Here is a 10,437-nt window from a genome sequence, read left to right on the forward strand (position 1 = left end):
GGGGGAAAGACTGAAGGAAAGAACAAGTATTTGGGAGAAAGATTAGGCATTCTTCATGTCATAAAATTACACCCTCCAAACATTGCTCTCTCAAAGAGAAGTGACAGCATTGTTTGCCAGTTCACTATAATGGTATCCTGTCTCAGCTTCCCTGTCTGTAAATTGGCATGATTAATAACCAACCTTGTCAAGTTCATATGAAAACAGACAAAAAAGCTCTTCATGGCTTACATTTTTATTGACATGACTAAACATGATAACCAGTATGGTGTAGTGGTTTGAGCATTGGACTACAGCCCTGATGACCAGGGTTCAATTTCCATTGGTGGCCTTGGATAGGTCACATGCTTTCAGCCTCAGGGGAAGGCAATGGCAAACCTCCTCTGAACAAATCTTGCCAAGACCCCATGATTGGTTCACTTTAGGCTTGCCAGAAGTCAGAAAGGACTTATGGGCATGAAACAACAACAACCAAAATGCAAAGTGTGTGATTATAACACACCTGAGTCTGGAAACACCTTCCCAAATTGATGTGAAAATAGTCTAGAAAGCCCATCACAGATTACAGTATTACAGATATGTCTAAAAATGTGCAATTGTAACACACCTGGGCTTGTAAACATGTGGAAGGAAGTGCCATATTTGTCTGAGGAATAAACAGGATTGGCTGAGGATCCTGTTGAATGTACGGCCAATGACCAACCCAATATTGTGAAAGAATGTAAGATAAGGATTTCAAAACTCTGTGTGTAAAGCATCTATACCCAATGCTACTTCTGTTCCTTTCTACCATCAATTAAGCTTAATGAAAGCACATTAAGCCTGAATAAGTTTGATTCCAGCTTATGGAGGGGGAAAACCCAAGATCAAAACCGCAACAATACACGATGACAGACTTAGACACTTAAGTCCAATTCTTCATTCAAACAACACACTGAGTCAAAAAAAAAAAAACCTTCTCAAAAGATTCCAGATGAACAACTTCAGATGTTTCAAAATGTCAAGGCAATCACCAAGAAATTCTAATTCCTGGCTGTTGCCGTCCAAACTGATCACAAGGATAAAATAGAGATTATAGGCTGTTGGGTAAATATCAGTGGATTTACAAACTGAGACAATCATTTAAGGTGAGAATCCCAAAGCATGCAAATTTGGAGAGGGTTTCCTTCATGAAGCACTTGCTCCACTTCTTCTTTCCTCGCTGCACTTGTAGTATTGTTTCCACACGTTCATTTCTTGTTGGCCTTGTCTCCAGCTTTGCTTCTCTCCAGGCTGTACATTCCCAGGGGGAAAGGTCTCTCTCTTTTGTTCATACTCTAAAGCATCATGTGCATTTATGATGTGCTAAAAAGTGAAAAATGGATGCCAGCAGAAATCTGTCATTACAAAAAGGGTTAGGAAATGCAAACAGCACTTTGGAACCTGTTGGATGGTTTTTCATTCCAGATGTACTAACAGTATAGAAATATATTAAACACAAGAGTCAGGACACCTTTCCCAGCTATCATTGCTACATCTCACATTCTGTATCTGGACAAGGTTGTCTTTGGGACATTTTTTCCCCTCTGTCCTCCCACTCAAACTTTGATAACAAATCCCTCCAGGAAATGTGAGCAATTGCTTTCTTTATAAATTACTGGGTGAAATATGGAAATTTTAAATGACTTTTGCAAGAAAATCCCACCAACACCACTCAACTGGGGCAAAGAGTGTCTTTGCATTAATGCATAAAATGAGCTTTCACTCCTGAATGGTACTTCGGTGGTTTGAGAGAGGGAACAAAGTGTGAGCAAATCATGTTTTCAATGTGGTTTAAAAATAGAAACAATACTAAAAAAAATCACTCAGATCAGCAGACTATGTCACTATGTCACTTTATAAAAAGTTGTAACATGGTTGAACTGGAGATTTGAAACAGATTTCTTTTCAGACACATTTATAAGAAACAGCTGGTATATTTTAATTTGTTCTCATAGGAACTGTGGCTGATTGAAATCAATGGTATTAAAGTTAAATCATGTCTAATTTGTCCTATCGATTTCCATGTAGCCTGCATTCAACGATCAGCACCTCAATCCTGATCTACAGTTACAAGTTAATAAGTATTATTATTTATGCAGATATTAGAAAAGTTACTTTTTTGAGACCACAGCTCACAGACTCCACCAACCAGTCATACTGAGTGGGGGATTCTGAAGCTGTAGTACCCCCCAAAACCTATTTCCAAGTCATGTATTTCACAAATATGCCCATGGCTTTAAATCACCCATAAGTTTAATGTAGACTCATACAACATATAATTGTGTGAGTGCTTGAGGTTTGCCAGAGTCTTGCAAAGCTTGGTCTTGTGCTCGCTTTCACTTTGAGTGATAATGTGCAGCTCTAACAGGCCTTTTTCACTTGTAACTACAGACTAGTGCATCTGAGCATGTACAGTGTGCCTCTCTCCTATTCTTGAGCAATCGCAGCCAGCCTTTAATACATTCAGGATTGTTCCCCATGGTTTCCAGGGTGCTTTGAACCTTGGAATCTTTTGGTTTACAAATTAAGTACTAGAAATTCTCATTGTTTTTGGATACAATCCAAACTAAAGCAGAACTCACCAACTAAAATCAACAGGAGAGAAAAGTGTGTAACTTTGGAGTTTCTTCAACATCCTCATCCCAGTGGGCTTCCTTGAACCCTTCCCTTTGCATTCATAAAGAAGGCTTCACCTTTATTGACTCTAAATATATGCTCTATTTAGTTTATATCCATCCAAACATGCATGCTGAGAACAAAATTTATAATTGTTTTATTCCTTCTTTGACTTACTATAGTGGAACAGAAGATTGTTTAATGATATACTCTCAGTTTTAAACATCCTAATAAAACAGAATGAGTACATACACTGAAACCCCACCAAGAGGAGTTGTATCATTGTGAGTATGAGGAAGGGAATGATAAATGACTTGTGTTAAGTGACATCCCTGCCCCCAACACCAAAGAGAAAAGCTTACTCCAAAACATTTGAGTTTTAAATTTTAGGAAAGTCTGTTATAAGGTGCAGGGAAGATGGATTTAGGAAGGTGGGAGACTTCAGAAAGAAAAAGTGCGCAACCATTTTTGACATGTAGGGAAAGCTTTTTTGGAAAGCAAAATGAAAACATCATCTGCAAAAGTGTCAGATTATCTTTCCAGCAAGTAATTTACTGCTGCAGGGTTTTGTTTTGTATTTTGAAGTCAAAACCAAGATGAAAGATAAACACCCCCCTCCCCAGCAGTTCTAAAGAAGGTGCAGTGGACATTCTGGCAAAATCTGACAGCATCTTTCTGTGTTTGTGTTTATTTTTGTCATAACAAGATCTAACACTGGAGTGACAAAGCCATTTTGGATAATCAGATTGCTCTGTTTCTTCACATCTTGTCCAACAGAATAGAGTTGATGCATTATCAGCTACTGCATTCAAAATACTGTATTCTGTCTTCCACAGGTGTTTAAGAGTATCCTATATGGGGAGGACCATTTTATTTCCAGAGCTGGCACATACATTTTAACATATAAATTAGCAAGCATCAAACCTCCCACTTGGGGCCACATGAATTCTCAAGTCTACAAACTGTAATTTTTTCAGACCCATTTTTTTACCTATTCCTACCTACCCAGGACCCATGAGGTGACATAAGATATATATTATCCCAATCAATTGATTAATCAATCAACCTTTGCTTTTATTTCAGGGGGGGGGGTTCTCAAGTTTAAGGGATTCAGAAATTTTGCCAAGATTAAAATACACCCCTGGAAAGCCACCTTTAATTTGTCAATAAAACTGATATTCTAAAACACTCTGAGCAGTGGATAGGTTTCTCTGGTGGCTGTTATTTTACTCCAAAGACTCTACTCCTACTTCCAAAAAGAAGAGAGGAAACTGTGAGCAGACAACAGGAATAGGAAACACAAACTGTGTGTTCCCAGTACAGTTGCCAAAGGAATGGATGGGGCCATCAAACAGAAATCAAACAGAGCAACTAGAGAAACATCCACTGAGTTCCTTGCATTGGGTCCATCTTACTGCATTATTGTTGAAAAGTTGTGGGGGGGGGGGGGGGAGGGGAGGAAAAAATCTCAAAGCTCAACAGGTGTAATCTGAAAGAACTGAATTACACAATATAGTACAAAGTGAGCAAAGCACTCGACAACACAGTGGCTTTTCGGATCAGTTCTCAATGCAGAGATTAAATTTTGAAATCCCATACCATTCATCTCTTCAACTCAGCCCAACATTTACTTTTCCAGTCAACAGATCACACCGACACACACACACACCTCACTTGTGTTTCTTTTGTTTCTCATTTTTCTCAGATACTTTAGGGACAGACCCTGGGTGCTGTTTGGTTGGGAGTATTCTATACAGTGGATCTGAAGCTAGTTTTATTGCATGCTCTCAACTCTTGGGTCCCCAGTCCCATCTTAGAAGGAAGACCACTCACCTATGGTGGTGATGACCGTGATGGCAAAGTAGAAGGACCCTGCAAACTTCCACTGGACCCCAGCCCGGTGGGGTTCCGACTGCATGATGATCTCCTCAAGCTGTTGGTAGTCGTCCTGGGTGATGTTGTACTTCCCCTTGAGCCGGGTCTCCTCGGCTTTCAGCTGCTCCTCCTCACGCATCTCGTGGTCGGACTCCAGGGCGTCGAAGACGGCGGCCCCCACCAGCAGGTAGGTGAACGTGCAGATGATCAGGGAGAGGGTCCGCACATTCTGCCTCTTCATGGCCTCCAGGAAGGGCCCACGGAAGGGACCATGTCCCCTCCTGGCATCCGGGGGATTCAACAGGGTGCAACAGATGCAGCCGCCCACTGGTGTAAGAGGCAAAGTGCTGGGCAGAGGACGATGACAGGACTCCCCAAGATGCCCAGGAATGGGACTTCCTGGCTGTCCAGGGTGCTGAAAGGACTTCCCAGGGCAACCAACTTGACTTCCACAAGGCTGCTGACCAAGATGCTGAAATGGCTCCCCGGGGATAAGTCTTTCACTGTGCTGCTGTCCAGGGTGCTGAAAGGACTCCGCAGCGATGGCACTTCCACTGGGCTGCTGACCAAGGTGCTGAAAGGACTGCCCAGAAGGAGCGGGACTTTCCTTGAGGAGCTGCTGTCCAGGGTGCTGAAAGGCCTGCTCCGCTGCTCCCTGGTCGGGCTCCTGGGAGGCCGAGAGGCACAGGAGGCTGCTGGAGCGTCTGGACCAGGGACCTTGTAGCCGGCAAACTGTGCGCAGGACCTGCCCAAACCAAGCTGTCCCAGCGCGCAGGGCCATCAAGGGCGCCTCCTCAGCTCTGACCCGGCAGGAGGAGCAGAAGAGGAGGCTCCGATCCTCCAAGAAAGAAGGCCCCCGGCTCCCTTCACTGCGAGCTCAGAGAAGGCCAGGACCCAGCCCCAACTTTCTCTTCCCCTCTGCCTTTTTTCTTCTCCTCGGGCTTTTGATGTTGGGCACTGGTCAGGCCCCAGGAGGGTGGAAAGGGGGCGGGGGTCCCATCGGAGAAGCCGAGAAGGAAGGGCTCTTGCGAAGGGAGCCTAAAGAAGGAGGCTCGAGTCTAGGAGCGCTCATGCTCCCAGCTTCTTCCTTTCAGCCAAAGGTGCTCCAAAATCCCGTTGCATGCTGGCTCCCCAGACGGGAAGGACTATGCCTTTGTTTTAGGAGGGCAGCGGAGAGAGATTGGGAGGGAGGGTGGCCCCATCAAAGCATGGAGGGAGAGACACGCCCCTTCGAAGCCAGGCGAACCAGGGCTTCTCTCTCCCTTGACCTGATGCTCTTCCAGGATCCAGCTGTGGCCCCTCCAGCTGTATCCGCCAGGATGTCTGCAAGGCATGGGCCACGATCCGAAGCTTCTGGAGGTGGAGTGAGAGGGAAGGCAGAGGAGTTACTTCCAGGAAGGGGAAAGGACCAGCTTTTGCAATCCTACAGTCCTTGCTGCACTAACTCCAAAAGGATAGGATCAGCTTGAAGTGCTGGACTATTCAGCCCAGAGAGAGGTAGACACACCGAGACCCGCCTTTATCTCTTTCTCATCGGTTCCACAGAGAGGACTACAGGCAATCTGGAGGCACAGAGGCAGGGCCAGTCTCCAAGGGGAGCCCCGAGGATCAAGGGGAGAGTAGAGACTCTGGACTTCAGAGCCACAAAGGTGGAGGAGAAGGGTTGATGAGGGAGAGGAGCCAACTCCTCCTGGGATCTTTTGTTCCTCTTCTTGACGGATTCAACCGAGAAAAGGCTTCGGGCAAAGAAGGCAGGGAAGAAGGACATGCCCAGCCTCTTTCCTCCTTCAGAGGCGATGGTCTGCAGGAAAGGTAAGGATGCTGGAGAGGAAGGTTTGGAAGACCCCCTGGGGAAGGAAAGAGAAGGCTTGGGGCTTCACTTTGGGGGCACTTTGGGTTCTCATAGCCAGACTCTCGAGGCTTGCTGTCTGCCTCCTTGATAGAGTTGTTTCAAGATCCTTTGGGCATCTAGAGAGCGAGAGAGAGAGAGAGACAGGTGTGCCTGCCTCTATCTTGGTCTCTTTCTCCCTCTAAAATCTCCAGCCGTTTGCAAGAGAAGATGTGGCTAAAAGCGGGGTGTGGAAGGGAGACAAAGGCTGCTCAGGGTGCAAGGGATCCCTGGATCGCGAAGGGACCGCCTGGGAAGCCAGGGACCAGGCAAAGGACTTTCTTTCTTTGCTCTTTTCGGGAGGTACCCAGTATATGGACTCATCTGGAGCCCCAGGCAGAAGACGGCCAGACCTTCTCAGGTCCTGTGCTGTAGAGAAAGCAAACAGGATTAAGAAAGAGGGAGGCGGTGGAAGAAGAGGAGGAGGAAGAGAGAGAAGGAGGGGGTCGCTTTAAATCCACACACTTCCTTTCCTGCAGAAACAAAAAGTGTGGGGGGATTCTAGTCTTCTCCTTCAAGGAGAGGGAGGGAAAGTGAACCTGTGGGTCCTAGCTCAGCTAGAAGAGAAGCCCCAAAGGCTTGACGAAAGGAAAGTGGGATTTGTAAGCCTCCTCCCCTCCCCTTCCTGCCCTCTCTTCAGCTTGAGCAAAGCAAGCCAGCGATGGGGATGTTGCAGACCAAGAGTTGAGGTGGGTTTGGAAAAGCAAAGCCCCAGGTCTCTTGGATGTGAGATGCCTTTGACCATCTCGCATGCTGGTCTCATCTGCTGGCATCCATGCCCAGCAGCCAGACTGAGAGAGAGAGAGAGAGAGAGAGAGAGAGAGAGAGAGATCCCTGCTCTCAGCCACCCACCTTGTCTGGAAAAAGCTGGACTCCTCGTCTGCCTGTCTCCTCAGCTGCTCTCTTGTCGTCCACAATCTCTCTCTCTCTCTCTCTCTCACACACACACACACACACACCTCTGGCCCCACCCACTCATCGCCATGGCCACGCCCATTGGGTTCTCCTTCTTAAAAGAAGCTTCTAATTGCTGGAAAGGGAAGCCAGCTGAGGGATGCCCAAATCCAGACCTAGGGTGAAGGGGGGTAAGAGACCCCCTTTTCTCCCTTCTTTCTAAGGCATGCATCCTTTGGAATCATGGAGTTGGAAGAGACATCAAGGGCCATCCAATCCAACCCCATTCTGCCATGCAGGAACTCACAATCAAAGCACCCCTGATAGATGTGCATCCAGCCTCGGTTAAAAAACCTCCAAAGAAGGAAACTCCACCATTTCCCAAGGAATCAAGTTGTCACGGTCAAGGAGTTTCTCCTAAAGCTGAGGTGGAATTTCTTATCCTGTAGTTTGCATCCATTTCTCTGACTCCTAGTCTCTGGAGCATCAAAAACAAGCTTGCCTCATCCTCAATCCCTTCAAATATTTAAACAGGGCTATCATATCACCCCTTAGCTCCTTCTCCAGGCTAAACATGCTCAGCTCCCTAAGTCTCTCCTCATAAGGCATGGCTTCCAAATCTTTCACTATTTTGGACCCACTCCAGCTTCGCAATATCCTTCTTGAATTGTGCTGCCCAGAATCAGACACAGTATTCCAGGTGAGGCCTGGCCAAAGCAGAATAGAGTTGTGCTATTACTTCGCTCAACCTAGATGCTATCCTTCTATTGATTGTAGGAAGGGAAAAAAGGTACCCTTCCCATACCCTTCATTTACAAATGATGATGCCCTGAATTTAAAAGCCCTGGAGGGCAACTAGGCTACTTCTAATGTAACCAGTGATCCCTGAAAAATGATCTCAAGAAGGACCCTGTACATTTGGCTTTTGACCTCTGCACCTTGAACAGCAGCATAGTCTCTCCCAGGTCAGAGACTGTGTCCAGTTCTGGGCACCCTAATTCAAAAAGAATGTTGGCAAGTTGGATCTTGTCCAGAGGAGGGTGAGCAAAATGCTGAAGGTTCTGGAAGCCATGCCTTATGAGGAAAGACTTAGAGAGCTGGATATGTTTAGCCTGGAGAAGAGAAGGTTAAGAGGAGATATGACAGCCCTATTTAAATATTTGAAGTCATATCAAGGATGGAGCAAGCTTGTTTTCTGCTGCTCCAGAGGATAGGACCAGGAACAATGGATGCAAGTTACAGGAATAGAGATTGTACCTAAAAAATTAGGGGGGAAGTCCTGGCAGTAAGAGCTGTTTGACAGAGGAATACACTCCCTTGGAGTCTGGTGGAGTCTCCTTTCTGGAGGTCTTTAAGCAGAGGCTGGATGGCCATCTGTCAGGGGCTTTGATTCTGTGTCCCCGCATGGCAAGAGGATGGACTGGATGGCCCTCAGGGTCTTTTCCAATCTATGATTCTATCATTCTAACTGTTCTTGACCTGGGGAAAAAAGCAACTGGCAAAGAATCATCTGCTACATTCCTGTGCAGAACTACCAGCCATTCCAAATGCATTGTGGGTTGGCTGAAGACCATGACAGTCATGCCAACAGGGTAATTCTGGACATGTCTATTCAGCACTTAACCCTGTTGAATGGAGAAAGAGCTATAAAAATCTGGCTGGCATGAAAAATGGTTACAGAGGATGAGCCCCTGGCATCTCCAAGTGAGGCAGGTGGAAGATGCTCAAAAGCCACTGTCAGTCACCAGCCTCGCCACCTTGGTGTCCTGCACATGAGTTGGACCACAACCCCATCATCCCCATATATATTGGCAAAGAAGATAGACTCTATAGTCCAACAGCATCTGGGGATTATCTGGTTGGGGAAGGCAGGTCTAGAAAAACACTGAGCTAGATGGACCAATGAACTGACTAGGTATAATGGATATTTCCATGTCCCCATGGATGCATAGGATTGTAAACGTAAGAGCAGTCTCCTAAAACTAGAATCTAGGAGTACGTCCAAGGAACTGAGTTATATTTCAGTTTGAGCAAATATGCATAGGATTCTACAGAAACGCATTAGATATGCAAAGCTACAACCAGATTCTATCCTAAGGTCCATCAGCCATTACTAAGACATAATGAAGCAGCCTGATGTTTTTCCCTCCCTGCATTATTCTATTCTATATGTATGTGTGCACTGGTAAATACTGCTCTGCAATAAACAATAATTTTTCTATATATTTCTGTGAGTGATCAATGGAGTGCATTGATAAAACATTACAAAAATGAATTCAAGGTTATTTTATGCAGCTCTCTTTGTATGGTGTTATACCAACTAGCAGAAGAGAACATGTGCATTAATGAAACACCATATTTAAAAAAAAACTGTGATGCAATCATGCATGCAATTGTACGAAGCATCCTTTTCCAGCATATTATGGAGAAGTTCAGCCTCCTTGCTATCTTTCTGCGTGGAGATCAATTTTAACTGATAGAGCCTGGAGTATTCTTTTTATCCCATACTCATAGTAATAGATTATATACTGTGTGATTTACATGGAATTCCAGCTTTCTGAGACAAATGTACTGGCATTGGTCTATCTAACAACTCTAGTCTCAGAATCATGAGAAGAAAGGGGCCGCTTTATTTGGCCTGTGTGTTCTGGGTCAAGTCAACTTTTACTTGTGGTGGCTCTATGAATGAGAGAGCTCCAAGTCACTCTACCCATCAACAGCCCTGCTCAGGTCTTGCAGACTCCAAGAGTGTATCCGTACTGAAGAATGAAAGCAGTTTGACACCACTTATTATTTATTTATTTGTTTGTTTGTTTGTTTGTTTATATAGCACTGTAGATTTAATGATCATGACTCTGTCCTACAGAATCCTAGGTTTTGTGGCTGAGTGAGGTATTCAGCCTGGTCTGTCAGAGAACTCTGGATCCTCACCAAAGTACAAATCCCAGGATTCTGTAGGACAGAGTTATGATATGACAGTCAAAACGGTCAAACTGCTTTGATTCTGCAGTGTGGATACACCTCAGGACTTAGCTCCCTAGACTGAATCTATCTATCTGCAATGCGGTTTTCCCTTTTTTCCTATTGCCTTCTAGCTTACCAAGCATTATTGTCTTTGATTTTCTTTCTTGCCAGCTTTCTTC

The 10,437-nt window shown here is 45.2% G+C and overlaps 1 protein-coding gene across 1 annotated transcript in view; it reads right to left on the reverse strand.

Moving 5' to 3' along the window:
* LOC149317693 (potassium channel subfamily K member 9-like) overlaps nucleotides 1–5,070 on the reverse strand; it is a 108,542-nt gene extending 103,472 nt beyond the window's left edge. Inside the window, exon 1 of the mRNA XM_089518970.1 lies at nucleotides 4,471–5,070. Within this exon, the coding sequence (XP_089375096.1) occupies nucleotides 4,471–4,753 (283 nt within the window). The 5' untranslated portion in view covers nucleotides 4,754–5,070. The remainder of the gene's footprint in view (nucleotides 1–4,470) is intronic.
* Nucleotides 5,071–10,437: the final 5,367 nt, after the last annotated feature.

The sequence above is a fragment of the Sceloporus occidentalis genome, unplaced genomic scaffold, assembly GCF_023333645.1.
Source record: "Sceloporus occidentalis isolate IW3139 unplaced genomic scaffold, rSceOcc1.0.p SCAF_3, whole genome shotgun sequence".
NCBI classification, from domain to species: domain Eukaryota; kingdom Metazoa; phylum Chordata; class Lepidosauria; order Squamata; family Phrynosomatidae; genus Sceloporus; species Sceloporus occidentalis.